We start from the raw sequence: 15168 nt of genomic DNA, 5'->3' as shown, positions 1-15168 counted from the left end.
TTGTACTGATCCCAAATCGACAGTTCTGTTGTGAGGGTGAAGAGTGTGTCAGCTTTAACTGACAGGCTAAAAAGAATTGCTTTTAGTAAGAAAATCCCTTAGCCAATGTCTATTTTGAAATTTCAAGTATGTACATTTAATCATAAGTTAAGGTCTTTGCTAAGTAAAACGCTCTTATTTTCATAATGGGTGTTTATTCTGGAATCTTCTTTGATAGAAAATTTGTTTCTCAAGTATATGCTGTTTGCTTCAAGAGAGAAAATGAAGTCTTCAGAAATGGTAAAAAACAAACAATAAAACAAACAAAAAAACCCCTCTTGAGCAAAGAGCTTTTCTTTGACCTTCTAAATAAATTCCACAAGGGGGCGAAAACACCTAATGGTCCAGGACTGCAAGGTTTATACTTCAAAGCTGGCCACCCATAATAGATTAGTGGATTAATATTTTGCTCTAAAGGATCTGGCCTTTAATGTTGACATCAATTTATTGCTATCCCAGTTTACAGTAGTAAAAGTCTTGGAGACCGTAAACTTCACAATAGATGTCAGCCTTCTGGTACTAGTGCTTTAGACTAGCACCCCATAAGCAGTGGTGATTAGGTAACTGTTCTTCAAACACCCATCCATAGCTGTAACGTCTTTATCAGCTCCAGCAAGGATATTGCCACCAGGATTTTTAGCAGCCCCAACAGAGGTATAAGTTTTTTATAATATGTTCTTCTTTTTCTGATGTGTTTCTATGATATTTTGCTGTGGCTTATCAGTGATCTCTTCTTGAAAATCAAGAGTGTCTATTTGTGGGCAAAGCTTAAAGAATAGAAGCTCTCTTGTACCATATTAGAACTTTTTGAAAAACGGCCAAGGTACAGAGGTCAAATTTCCCCATATGCTACAAGCAACTTAGTAGGAAGCAAGACCGCTAAAGGTTTTGCAAATGTCTGCCAGTAGCCTGGTGATCTAGGTCACTGTACAGGTTTCATTAATCAGGTTGTTCAAACAAGGAGTTATTTTTCCCTGCTTAAGAGACCTGCAGATATCACATAGAATCTGCTCAATTGTTGATCATGAAAGAGTTTTAATGAAACAGAAATCATTCGAACGAAGGGGACGGGAGAGTTTGTACTGAAGAGAAATTGTGCTTTTAACCCAGCTTTTCCTGTTGAGTCCCCTGTTCTGGCAGAGATAGGCTCAGGGTCTAATAATAGTTCCTCGGGCTCTGCACCTCCACATACGTGCTCCGGTGTTAGAGCAGCAGGAGGAATTTAGTGACAGAGCAGGTGTTGTGGCTTATTCCCTGGCAGAATAAATGGTGAAGGGTGGTGGCAAGGCAGTTCTCTTGATTCTTTCTTTATGCAAAAAAAAAAAAAAAAGACAGTGCCTCCAATGGCCTTCCTTTTTTTTTTTCTTCCTGGCACAAGTGGAAAAGAACTAGAATTGTTGTATTAATATGTATGCAAACATATTTTTTCACTTGAGCCTCTGGAAAAAAAAAAAGAAGAAAAAGGAAAAAAGAAAAACTTGCTGTGAAAATGCTTAGCCAGGAAGATTTACTGCTGATTGCAGATTTAGTATTGACATGTCTAAGTGGAAGAAAACTTCAGTTTTAACCATTAATGTGGAAAATCTGGATCAGCCTTTAAAATGGAGTAAAGAGCTTTGAACGATGTATTTTCAGAGAAATTATTTACTTACAACATAATTTTTAATAAGGAAGTATCAATTAAAAGGTATAAAAAAACCCCGGTGGAGTATGCATCTTAATTTTAATGGCCTGCCTTGGAAATAGAATTATAGAATGTAGGTGATCTGAATTATACTGAAATCAGCTTTTATGCCAGACTCACTGCAATTTAACACTTCTATATACCCTCTTCTCCTGATTTTTTTATTATGAAATATGGGATTTAAGATTAGAATCTAAGAGTCTAAATGAAATGCTCTTTTAAAGGATTATTTGTGAGATTTTCCACAACCTACATTTCTGTACTCCTCCAGTAGGTTATATACAAGACCGTATTTTTTCATGAGTGTACCGTGTGTTGCTCTTATAAGCTAGGAAAACATGAAAGGGAAAACAAAATTCTTTCTCCTTCTAACTGGGATCATTTGAGATTTTAACCATATTACTTTTTCCTTTGCTTGATTATATAAGGCAAAACTTGACACCTACTTGACTGGAGTTATGTCTTCTTGATAACGCATCCAGGTAAAATTAAAAAGGATCTTATCCTCATGTCCTTTGCACCCAATGCCTGTGACAGTAAAAGCTCAGAATTCTGAAAAACAGGGCATGCTTGAGAGGGAACATCTTGTAAAGATTGTAATTTGACCTTTGCGTCAACCTTGCTGAGTAAATTTTAAATATAAGAGAACAAAATAGAAAGCCACAAGGTGGAATTCCACCCCCTCTTCTTCTTAGAACTATAAACCAGCCAGAAGCTTTTTCAGAGATTAAGCTAGAATATGTGTGCCTCTCTTTAATACTTTTGCTGAGAAATAAAATTCGTCACTAGAGATAAAGGTAGATTTATATTTAATGCCATCCTCATCAATCTTCCAGTATTTTATTCCAGTCTACCCCCACTTAAGTAGTTGAATCAGGTATAACCAGAAACACTTGATTTTTCCCCTCCCACCCTGTGAAATAATATTTATAACATTTAGTATTACAAACCTTTTAAACTCTGGAGTACACTTGAAGATGATGGCAATTAAGAAAAAAAAATGCTCTTTGACAACTTCGCAGCTTTTGATTAAACCACACCAAGAGGCATGTTACAGTGGTAACAATGAAGCATTATGCCAATTATGTTAAATCCTGCTCTCTGCTGTAAGCTCATCATGACCTGTTTTAGTGTCCTGTAATTTATCCTCTGGAATGCTTACTCTCATCAATAAAGTGTTCAAGAGAAAAAAAGAAAGCCACCAAAGGGAATAACCACCCCCAAATGACTTCTAGAAAACAAGTATTTCTTAACTTTTTATTGACATTGGCAAATTAAAATAGAATAAATTAACAAGTATTTTTTCAAAAAAATGTTTTGTACAAAAATACTGTCAAAATTTCCTAAAAAGCTTTCAACACAGTAGTATCTTTTCATGTACTGAATATAACTATTAGCACAGTGTCAAAAATGTTGAAGACAGAAACAAAATAAAAATCTGTGAAATGTTTGCCACTGATGACATTCCACACCCTATTATTGTCTGTACATATCGGGGAGGGGGACAGCCACCTTGAAAGTGAACAGTATGACTTTTCCTGATCCAGAATGGTTTGGCCCACATCTGTTTAATCTTCCAGTTTAGCATATTTTAAAAATTAGTCTGTACTCAAATGCATAGTTAAAAATATGAAGCGAGATGGCAGAATTTGTGCAGTAATATCTGCCCTTCAAAGTTCATGCAACCAACTAATGCAATTTCTCCTTTCCCTCGTAAATCTGAATGCAGTTCAGTCATTTGGAACCATCTACAAAATCCACAAGATTAAGCAGTTTGCCAAGATTAATATCTAACAGTTGAGCACTGGAGAAAGTGAGGAAATAAGGAGTAAAAACAAACAACAAAAAAGACCAAGTTAGCTAGATATTTCAACTACATAAGGGAGGTGAATGTCAAGGCTACAAAAACGAAACAAAAACAGAAAAAAAAAAAGTGGCAGCAATTTTTTTAAACCAATTTGTACAAGTTTATAGTTTACTTTGTTTCCAAGTTCTCAAACCTTTCACGATCTGAAAAGTGAGATACTGTGTCTAAGGGAATGTTTTTTAATTCACACCGAAGAAGTTGGGGGGATTTGATTTCTTTCGCTGGGGTTTCGATCGAGTCAACAGCTTACTCTGCTGGGCTGTTGTTTGCACACGAAGTCCGTCATAAAATCAAACTCGTTTTGCCCCAGCCAGAGTTCGGGCAGCTCCTTGATGCGGTCCAAACCCATTTCTATCACTAAGGACATAAGCACTTCCTCGTCGATGAAATCAGTGTCTATGACATTGGGCGGCAGCATTGCAGCAGGGACGTGGGCCACGGAGGCGGGCATGTTGCTGCTGCCGCTGCCGCCGCTGCCGCCGCCGCTGTTGCTGCTGCCCGCGCCGCCGCCCGAGGTGCCCGCCGAGCCGCCGGGGGTGCTGCTGCCGCCCGAGCCGCCGGGGGTGCTGCTGCCGCCGCTGTGCTTGGGGTTGCAATCTCGGAAGTGCTGGTTTGTCCCGTTCATCTGGTGGCCTGCAGCAGGGTGCAAATCCGGCATGTAGTGGTTGTGGGGATAGGGGTGGTGGTTGAAATACTGGTTGTTGAGCTTCTGCAGCTGCATGCTGGCCGGCAGAGAGCCTCCCTGGCTGGCCACGGGGGGGCCCATGAACTGGGAGCTGTTAAACCTGGCCCCGGGAGCCAGCGCGCTCGGGGGGTGCCCTCCGTTCACAGTCCCCGGCCCCATCGCGTGCCTGATGCCGCTCGTGGCGTTCATGTTGCTCGCGCCGTAGTGTATGTGCTCGCCCATTAGCGCGTTGAAGGCGTGTTGGGGCTGCTGCTGGTGATGATGGGGGCTCGGGAACTGCCCCACACCCATGCGGTGGGCAGGGTGGTGGTGCAGCCCGTTAGTGCCGTCGGGGAAGCGCCCGTGGTTCATGGCCATCATATGGTCTGCCATTTCCAGTCCTGAAAGTGAAAAGGGCAGACGGTAAGCCCTGCGCCACACGTGTCGCCCACCTCAGTGCACCCCTTTTTCTCGACTCTGGCCCCCAGGCTCACCCGACGCACTTCGGCTGCGAATCATCATCCCGAGGATCCCACTAGGAGCCTGTGCACCCGGGCTCGCCACCAAGGCGGACCTGCCACCCACAACAGAGCCGCGCGCTGCACAAACAGCCCTTTCCCCTGCGATCGGGCGGGGGACCCAAGCCCACACCCCCCTCTGCTCCCCGAAGTCGCCTAATAAAGGAAGTGCCCCGTAGCTCTGCCGCGAACTTCAGGCATGAAATCAGCCCTCCTCATCCTGTTGTTGCACATCCTGTTGTTATTCCCCAGCTCCGCCTCACGCTCTTCCTCCGGGCAAACCCAGCCCTCGGAGGACTGGGCTGGCAGAAGCCCCAGCCAGCTTCGCCCGCCGCGCTTACCTTCCGTCCTTGCGATTTCTGCTCCGAAGACCGAGGGCGGGATCGTCGGGTCCAGGATCGGCTCAGCAGCACATAGAGGGGGCCTTTCTGGCGTGCAAGGCGCTCGCTGTCGCGAAGTCGGCGCCGAAGTCTTGCAGCGGCCGCTGGGGCAGAATCGGAGCCGTTCCCTTTTATTTCCCCTCTGCTGCCCTCACAGCTCGGCGAGACCGCCCGGCAGCTGCCAACAATGAGCTGTGTTTCTTAGGGCTTTGGCCACAGTTAATATAAGGGATTTCAGGAAGGGCGGAGCGAGAGCCTCCGGGGAGGGCGGCGGGAAAACGCGGATTCCGGAACATCGGGCACACCGGACCGGGTCGGGCAGCCGAGTCCCCACTGCCGGAGGCACGTGCGCAGAGGCTGCGGGCCCAGGCGCAGCCCCGCTGACCCCGGATGCCGGCTTCCTCCCGGCCCACAAATACCAGACCAGGCCGCCCCCGGAGCAAGGACAGAATCCTTCCTGGACTCTCAGCCCGAAGGTAGCGCCTGCCCGGAGAGCAGCGAGGAAAACTCACCGCCCCCCTCTGGCCGGATTCCCCACCCCGAGCTCACCTAGCGATCTGTGCTGCTTTCTGTGGGAAAACGGGTTTCACCCGGCGCCCCGTCCATAGTGCCCTTCTACCTCCCCGGCTTTGCAAAAGCCTACCCAGGTTGCAAAGAATGGCTGTGTTTACCCGTGTGGGTTTTTAAGCCCCGGGCAAATAATGCCCCTTCCCCTGTGCGCGCTTTCCTGGGCTGTGCCTTTGTGTTTTTATAGGGGCAGTAGGTGAACCCGATCTAGACATTCTGCGTGTAGATGCATTTTTTCCCCACTCCTTTCAAGGACAGGAGCTGGGGGCGGGGAGCGGCAGCAGCTGCAGGTGGACTGAGCGCGCTCGCGGGCCCGACCGCCTCCGCTCCAGCGCCCGGCAATCCGGTCCGTGCTTTCGGGGCCGCTCGCCGCTCCCGGGGTACGTGTGCTTCTGCTAAGTTTGCGTTTGCAGCTCTTGGTAGCTTTGGCATCCGAGCTGAGGCGTCTCTGCTCTGTAAACAAACTCAGCGATCCTCGTCCCCAGATCCACCTTTTTGCACATACACAGTTTCTTGCTTCTGCTGTTGCCCTTGATCCGGGAGGTGGGGGTGTGTGCAAACTTGCATAGCCTCCCTCCGGGCTCTGCCTGACGGTTTGGGGTTGATTTAGAAGCGAACGGGTTTGTAATTAAGAAATTCGGGGGCTGAGTAAGGCTGCTGTAGCTGGAAAAGGAAAACAAATAGATAACATGGTAATCGCTTTGTAAATAAAGTCGTTCTGGAGGTGGGCACGTAGCTGCACGTCCCGTATGGCACCGTGGCACACACTGCTGGGACTCTTCCTTTTCAGTGAAATTGCTCAGTGGGGTAGTAGGCGATAATAATAACCTTGCTTCCCTGAACGCGGCACAACTAGCCTGGTCGTCCATTTGGCTCACTGACTTGCAAATAAAAGCCCTAACGCCCGTCTTGGCCACTACCCAGTCGGAGCTCTCTTGCTTTTTCAAATGGGGAAGCCGAGTTGTTTCCCCAACACCATGGTGAGGCTGCTCGGAGCTTTTATATTGCTCTTTATGTGGTAAAAGTGAGTTTAGCGCTCCGAATAAGGACTTCTGTTCAGAGTTGTTTCTTCATAACTCGATATCCATTGACGACTTCCTGCTGCGAAGAGCAAGTCCCCCGCCCCCCTCTTTTTTTCTCCCTTCTTGCTCACAGGACTTCTTTACGCCCTTCTTGAGGACTGGAAATTCTGATATATCTCCCCTTTCAGGAATTTGCAGAAGAGAGCGAATCCTGATTATTTGAATCGATTACCCCTCTGTCTTCCTCTACTTATAATATATGTATAGAATATTTAATATATATATTTAAACATTGTTACTGTCTTCCTCTTTTCCTTTCTTGCGTTTTGCACACTCTCCAGCATTTGCAACCGTGTATGCAATAATTTTTAAAGCTCAGAAATACTTGCTTTTTGGATACTTGTGCACAGAATACATCGCAGTTTTGGTTGCAACAATCGCCTCCTCTCCTGTCCACCCACCACTTTTACCTGTAGGTCATGGACTTGCAGCTACAGAATCAGAGGCTTGGAAGAGACCTGCTACTTCCTATCAAAAAATAGACTCGAAAGTATTGGTCAACCCCAGACTCAAAAATTGCCGGATAGATTGTTTACTTCCCTTCCTTGTACTGCAGTGTCTTGCGACACAAAGACCAGCTCTTGAATGTTTAATCTAAATTCCTCTTGCAACCATTAAGGAAAGGTGCAGCTCCATCCTGCTCCAGTGGTTCCACATACTATTGGGAAATCCCTTGAAAGGTCACCTCCCCATCCTCCACCCCTTAGAGGGAAAAGAAATTCCTTCTGGGTCCAGCTGGTTAGAACCTGGTATGCTTTGTTCATTTATTCATTCATCCAGTGAATATTTACCAGGTGCCAGGCACTTTTCCTAGCTCCTGGAGAGACAACCAAGACAGGAACTCATGGTCAAACTGTGCAGCTGGACAAACAAGCCTCGGACACACTTTGATAAGTGTCACGACAGCATTACACACAAGCACTTCCAGGGTCACACAGGAGGGACACCTAAGCTAGTTTTCGGGCCTTGGGAAGGCTTCCCAGTGGGGTGGTGATAAGTTGAGGCCTGACTATGAGTAGAAGTTAGGCCATCCCAGGCGTGGGGGGAGAGAAAGAAGGTTGGAGATGTAAAGGGGCTGGATCCTATGGGCACTGGTCCCCAAGCTGAGAAATTTGGGTTGTATCTTGAAGATAATGAGAAGTGAGTGAAGGCTTGTGAACCAGTGAGATGATCAAATTTTCATTTTAGAGAGATCAGGACAATACTGTGGAGAATGGATTGTGAAAGTAAGACCGGGGACAGGGAGTCCAGTTAGGGGGCTGTTAACAGTCATCCAGGGGTAGCCAAAGCCCAGTGTAACCAGGGGTTTATCCTGTGAACCGGGGTGAGGCAGTGGTCTGCACGTGGCCCTGACGGTGCTAGATGGTTGTATTAGTTTCCCAGGGCTGCCGTGACAAAGTACCACAGACTTCCTTTACACTTCTCAGGCGTAAACAAAAGAAAATTATTGTCTCACAGTTCTGGAGGCTAGAAGTCCAAGATCAAGGTGTTGGCAGGGTAGGTTCTGAGGGCTGTGAGGGAAAATCTGTTCCATGCCCCTCTTCTAGATTTGGTGGTTTGCTGGCCATCTTTGGTGTTTCTTGGCTTGTACAGGTATCACCCCAATCTCCGTCTTAATCCTCACGTGGTATTTTTCCCTGTGTGTGTCTCAGTGTCCACATTTCCCCTTTTCTATAAGGGCACCAGTCATATTGGACTAGGACCTATCCTAATGACCTCATTTTAACTTGATTACCTCTGTAAAGACCCTATCTCTAAATAAAGTCCTTTCTGAGGTACTAGAGGTTAGAATTCCAACAGTTTTGGAGGGACACAATTCAACCCATAGCAGTGGTGGAGAAACTGAATAACACAAGACCCCCGCCATTATGGAAGAAAGACATAGCCTGGAACTTTCTTCCCAACTCTCCTGCTGGCCTACACTTTCATTTCTTCATGTTTCTGCTGCTCAGACACCACCTCTATGAGGTCTTCCTGATTATCCTTCCCAACTAGCAATATCCCTCTTTGTTTTCTTACTCTGTTTTGTTTACCCTCTTAGCATTTATCCCCACCTGACTTGTTGCATATTGAATTTTCACGGTCTTCCCCCCTGGAGTGGCAGCTCCAGGAGAGGAGGGACCTTGCCTGTTTGTTTATTCAGTGTCTAAAGCAAGTCTTTTACTGATTAGATTAGTGAGACGATGGATGGATGGATGGATGGATGGATGGATGGATGGATGGATGGATGGAAGGAAGGAAGGAATATAGCAGAAGTACCAAGGGAACCCAAATAAAGGGCTTCAGGGCCGGTGGTCAGGAAAGATTTTCTGGAGAATGTTACTTTTAATGCTGGCAGTAGAGAAATCTAGTGGAAAGGAGAACAGCAGCTTACCACTGTCTGCGTTGTGGCCTGTTACGGACTTGAGGAAAACTGATCTGTTTGGGAGGGATCGCTGGCTGCTGAGTATGGAGGAAGGTCCCCATTGGTGTGAAATTTTGATTGAAACAGCTTTTGGAGGTAAGCCTTGGGCTTCAGCTAAACTGAGTTGAGGAAAGTCTGACTGAAGGGCCCAGCTTCAAAAAATATACGAAAGAGTTCATACCTGTGTGGTGGAGCTAGGGTGAGGCTGGGGCGCAGTGTGGGGTCTAATATGGGGTCTTTTTTGTGCTTTACCTAAATGATCTCACCTAATCCTCACCTTAGCAAGTAGGGATTACTTTCATCACTTCAGAAAGGAGGACTTTGAGAGTTAACAAAACAACCCCACCCCAGCCCCCAAACCCATCTTCTCAGAGGGATTAGGGAAAAGGGGAGAGAAAGAATCAGTCAGAGCCAGACACTGGTTGGGCCCATTCTCCTCTTCCCCTCCTCCCAAGACCTTGACTCCAGGTCTTAGCTGGTGAGAAAACCACTGCTGCTGCTCTGTTCTACCATCCACTTGGCCGCCATAATGACACAGGACCTCTGTCTGAGCATGAAGTGTGGCAACAATCCCTATTTCTGCCCTTCTCCTTCTCTCTCCTATTCTCCGTCATTCACAGGATGGAATATTCTGATATTTTACTGGTCTGTGGAATAACTGGGGGTAGGAAGTGTCAGTGGATCCAGATCCAGAAACTGCGGATGGACTTTAGTGGCAGGGTGAGGACACATGGTTAGTAAAGAGGCAGAAGCCCTATATACAACCTTGTATTATCTGCAAGTTGAAGAAATAATGTCTTCCATGTATGTGTATATGTCAAAATAAGAAATTCATATAATTTTTAAACCTATGGATTTGGTTCAATTAATAAAGTACAAATTTCCTGGAAATCATTACTAAACTCAGAATAGTTTTTTCTGTCTTTATGTATTTTCACATTTGATAAGAAATATAGTTATTACCATGGAGGGGGGGGACAATGAAATGTTTTTGTTAAAAAGGGTCTTTAAACTTGATGGAGTTGATTCTATCTCACCTGAGAAGATGGTTAAAGATTCTAGAGCATCATCTCTGATTCAGCAGATTGGGAGCGGGGACTGAGGATCTACATGTGTTTAAACAATCTTCCAGTTAGTTCTGATGTTTAGTCAAGTTTGCAAACTACCAATCTTGTCCGTAGGTGGGTGACAACTGGCGTCGTTGTAAAAGTGATCACGGGTGTGGGGTAAGCCTGGTTTATGCTCATGAAGTCCTGTTCCCCTGGATTGCTGCCTCTCCCCCCACGCCCCATGATTGAAATTTTGCCCATCTTTGAAGGTCCAGTTCAACTGACGTCTCCTCTTTCAAGCCTTCCCTGATCCCCCAGATAGAAAGAATTCTGGCTCCCTCGGTGCTCCCAAGGCATTTTGCTCAGATCTTCCTTTATGACTTATTCTGGCTTGAGTTATGGGCATTTGTGCCCTCCTGTAGCCTTCTCTGTAATGGCAGAGGTTCCTTGGTGAGCCCCCAGGGACTACGCAATGTTACGCATAGAGTAGCTTTTATTAGTCTGCCCGGGACGCCTTAACAAAATACTACAGACTGGGTGGCTCAAACAACAGACTTTATTTTCTCATAGTTCTGGAGGCTAGAAGTCCAATATCAAGGTGTCAGCAGGGTTGGTTTCTTCTGAGGCCTCTCTCCTTGGCTTGCGGATGTCCGATTTCTTGCTGTGTCCTCACCTGGTCTTTTCTGTGTTTCCTCTGTGCTGAAGTCCCGGGTGTCTCTTTGCATGTCATGAGTCAGATTGGATTAGGACTCACCTATATGGCCTCATTTTAATTTAATCACCTCTTTAAAGACCTTATAACTAAATACAGTTACATTCTGAGATGCTGGGGGTTAAGACGTCAACATATGAATTTTGGGGGACGCAATTTAGCCCATAACATACCTCACGCTTGTTCCGATAAATGACATTTTATTAGTCTACAACTTTAACAATAAACTAGACAATACTTATTTGGGTTATAAAGTTGGATGAGGTATGTTGGAAAGCAGAAGAAGAATTGAGTGACCTTAACTAGATAAATATGCCATCAAAATCAGGATTGTATTCAACAGGAGAAACTTCAAAGGTCCCAGAGGACAGTAACAAACTGCACGGGTATTGGATGGGAAATTACTGACTAGGTATAACCAATTGAGCCAAAAAAAAAATTGTGAGTCAAACTGAGCTATTGGTTGAATGGAAGGCAGCAATGCAATTCTGTTATTAAAAAGGAAACAACTTGGTGTGTGTTAGGAGTGAGAAAATCAAATGATAGAGCTGGAAGTAGTCCTTTTGCTACACTTGGCTCTTCTTCAGAGATTGTGGTTGGTTTTTAACTTTACATTTTAATAAAGAGTTACAGAAACTAAATAAGGTTCATTTAAAAAAAGGGAAATATATAAATATATTTTAAAGGGATGGGAAATGGGACTTATAATGGCTATTTAATCTGGAGAAGAAAAAGCTGACAGGTGACTTAATCCATATGTTCTGGTGTACGCATAGGGAAACTAATATGGTGGATCCTTTCCAGATGTTTTCCTTTTCCACTGAGACAAAGAAGAAAGGAAAGCATTTTTTAAAAAAGAGCTTTAGATCAGTGCTTTTCAAATTGTGTTCTACAGACCTTGAGTGTTCTTAGCTTCACTTTTACGTGCTTTATATATAAAGGATTTCTTGTTCGAATTTGTTTTAAAACATTGTTCTGATGTTAAACAGTTATGAAAACTAAAGCTTCGGATAATACAAAAATCACAGAATTCTAATTTGGGGTGGGACTTTAAAAATAATCTTATCCAAACTCCCTGATTTTCTAGATGAGAAATCTGAAGTCCAGAGAAGTTAAATGACTGCTCATAAAGGACTTCCTAAACATCAGGATTTTAAAACACCAGAGCAGATTATCAGAGGGAACTAAGTCTTTATGAAGACTTCAGTGAAATAGGATAGAGATGCGTTGAATGGTTGCGATCAGCTTTTCCCAACTGACCTTCTGTGTTATGGGTGGGAGGGTTGTAAAAGGCAGTAACAGAATCTGTATCAATTTCTACTTTTTAAAAAGTGGGAAGTAAAATCATTTAAAAGTATTTTTTGCAGTTCAAAATGGAAGTTTGAGAGTTTCTGAGAGTGTGCTGAGTGAGCCCACTAAGCTGGTAATAGACATCGAACATCAACAGCAGGCGCTTAACTCAGTTACTCACTTGCTAAATACCTCAGTCAGAGGGGAGGTTTTTACTGTTTTGCTACTTGAAGTTGTTTTGATTCTCATTCACATATGAATTTTTTTAAGATAGAAAGCAAATAGTCCCAAATAAAATAAACCAATGAGAAACATCATTGTGATAATTATCTTGCAAATGACTTATGACGATGCTCACCTGGTGCAGGGGTTACCTTCATATAATGAAAATTCTTATATAACATAAATACCTAACTCTAGAACTCAAAAATCAGTGCTAGAAAGAGAAAGCATAGTGATGACTACACCCAGATTGGCCTTCAATTTGTTAGAAACAAAGATTCAACTGCCACATGGAAAAACAGTGAAGTTATGTTTACAAATAATGGCCTGAAACTATTCCTTTTATCTAATTAGTTATAAATAACACAAAAATTATTTTTTAGAAACCTAGTTGGTTTTTAAGTACAAAATGCAAGAACTAAAAGCATGGAGAAATGAAAGTATTTTGTGTCAATTTCTGATATCATTCTATGTAGTTATATTTCAATCTAGGTTAAATACACATTTGGCACAAAATCCAAAGAGAATATATTGCCTATTTTAAATTTGTCAAGAAAATATGCTTTTCCTTAAGATTTCATTCAAAAGAAGTCATACAACAGAAGTCCAGTACATAAGAAAAAAAGAATTTGTTTTTATATTTTTGTGTAATAAATATTATTAAAAATCAGGTTAAAATAAACTCCTCAAAATAAACTTCAATAATATATTTATCTAAAATATAATATTTCATGTGAACTCTCTTCTTTCTATATGCCATACAAAAATTTTAAAATGACTTAAAAATGCCTAAATGGTTTGTGAAATAATAGTGACGGAGACTCACGGAATAGAAATATTGAAAAATGCTGGCTTGAATCAGTGTTTCTCAAGAGTAATATATAGACCCCTTTCAAAAGAAAAACATCTCTAAGGAAGGCCTCAAATGCTTACTTACATTATTTTTATTACATTTCTTAAGTATGGAACAGTAGAAAATGATATGTGACACACTTACGTTTATAGCTCCTATACAGCTGTAATACTAGAACACATTTGCATGCTAAATAAAAAATGAAACTAGACAATCAATAAAAATAGAAATTAACAGCATTAACATGGCAGATTTTGTCAAGATTAAGTCATCCTTTGCAGGGTGAATCTAGCAAAAAGAATCACAGCACGAGTTTTTTTCCTATCAAGTTCGGCTAGCTGATGCTATAGCTTGCTGTTCAATGAAATTCTCTATTTGAACCATTGCAAAACTTTATGTACAATGCACCATGACTTTTGGTTTTCACATGGTGTGAAGCTATCACTTATATATTAAATCCACGTCTATTCTTGTCTTAACTAGTATTTAACAACTAAAGTAATGCCGTTTGGCACCTCCACGATTGTAATCACAAATCCAGATATTGAAAGATGGTCCATTTGGATGATCCATAATATGCTTGTAATAATTTATTAAAAATTAACAACAAAGTGAAAACATAAAGTTAAAGAGGTCTTGAAGAGAAAAAGAGACCCCTTCCCCCCCTAATCTTTTAAGGACTATGAAAGATCCATGAGCCCTAGTTGAATAAAAACTGATTTTGGTGGTGTCCAGTCTCTATTATTATAAATAATTTGGATCATATAATTATTATAATAAATAATTTGGATCAATGGCTGAGTCAGGGCAGGGAATGGAGAGTTTAATCTACTGGGAAGTCTGAATGTTAACAAATTCCTTTTAAAAATATAGGTTTCTTTCTAATATCAAATAAATATATGACCCCAAAGTTGTCTGTGGGTTCAGTCTTCTTTCACTTGTTGATTCATTAGTTCCTTCTTCCATTCATTCAGATGCCTGTGTAATAACTAGATAAGAATGACTTGTATTGAGTGTGTGAATTATTTGTATTTTAAGTGGTATTTTCTGGAGTGCTTGTAGGTGCTTCAGTTCTTTTAAGTAATTTAAACAATCTTGTTTACACCATCAATTTGTAGTGAGCAAGGGATTTCTAAGCTAATTTGCTGTGCAGCCTAGCTTCTGGAATCGGTATGTAGGGGTATCAGAGAAGCAGCCTCAGATTAACTTTGAGATAAGATTATCTTCTAGGAGTGAAAGAAAAGAGCATAAATGTGTTCAAGATAAGATCAGCATTCTTAGCAGGAAAGCCCCAGCTTCTTAGGCCTCCTGGGTCCCCTTGAGATTTAGTAGCCACATGAATTCCAGGCACTAGAAGCGCATACTTCCCTGATGTAAATTAATAACCTGCTCTTCATCAATCTCTTGTGGTCTAATGAGTGTGGGAGCCAGTTCAGCTCTGGATGGATGGACCAGCCAAGCTGAGGACCAGGCCTTGGTCTGTGGTGTCTTCACCAAAGGAAAGACATAAGTGCAATGACCGATCCTTCGGCCTCCCTCTCTTCCTATTATCTCTGAGCGACAACTACAGTGGTCTGCTGAAATAATTTGAAATTCTGAATCATTAGAATCCTACTTACTGGTAGCTTGTAATACCTTGCCATCCTATGAAGCTTTACTGTGATTTTGCTCCAGACGGGTTAGGACCTCCATCATTGCCACATTATATATAATGCCTCGTGATTTTCCTTCATAGTCCTTCTTGCAATGTGTAGTTACACATTTATTTTGTGACTCTTTAATTACTGTCTCCATGATGGTAGGGACCACACTTATCCCAGTGTCACAGCATCATATC

General features: G+C 42.8%; 1 protein-coding gene across 1 annotated transcript; it reads right to left on the bottom strand.

Annotated features, from left to right (window-relative positions):
- Window positions 1-2966: 2966 nt before the first annotated feature.
- CITED2 (Cbp/p300 interacting transactivator with Glu/Asp rich carboxy-terminal domain 2) lies at window positions 2967-5302 on the bottom strand. Its single transcript, XM_059941091.1, has 2 exons — window positions 5114-5302; window positions 2967-4655 (listed from the first exon to the last, which is right to left on the bottom strand). Exon 2 carries the CDS (start codon window positions 4645-4647, stop codon window positions 3829-3831), a length of 819 nt encoding a protein of 272 aa, XP_059797074.1. The 5' UTR covers window positions 4648-4655; window positions 5114-5302; the 3' UTR covers window positions 2967-3828.
- Between the last annotated feature and the right edge of the window lie 9866 nt (window positions 5303-15168).

The sequence above is a fragment of the Balaenoptera ricei genome, chromosome 12, assembly GCF_028023285.1.
Source record: "Balaenoptera ricei isolate mBalRic1 chromosome 12, mBalRic1.hap2, whole genome shotgun sequence".
Classification (NCBI taxonomy): Eukaryota; Metazoa; Chordata; class Mammalia; order Artiodactyla; family Balaenopteridae; genus Balaenoptera; species Balaenoptera ricei.
The sequence above is the reverse complement of the archived record's forward strand: the minus strand, read 5'-3'. Positions and strand labels throughout refer to the sequence as shown.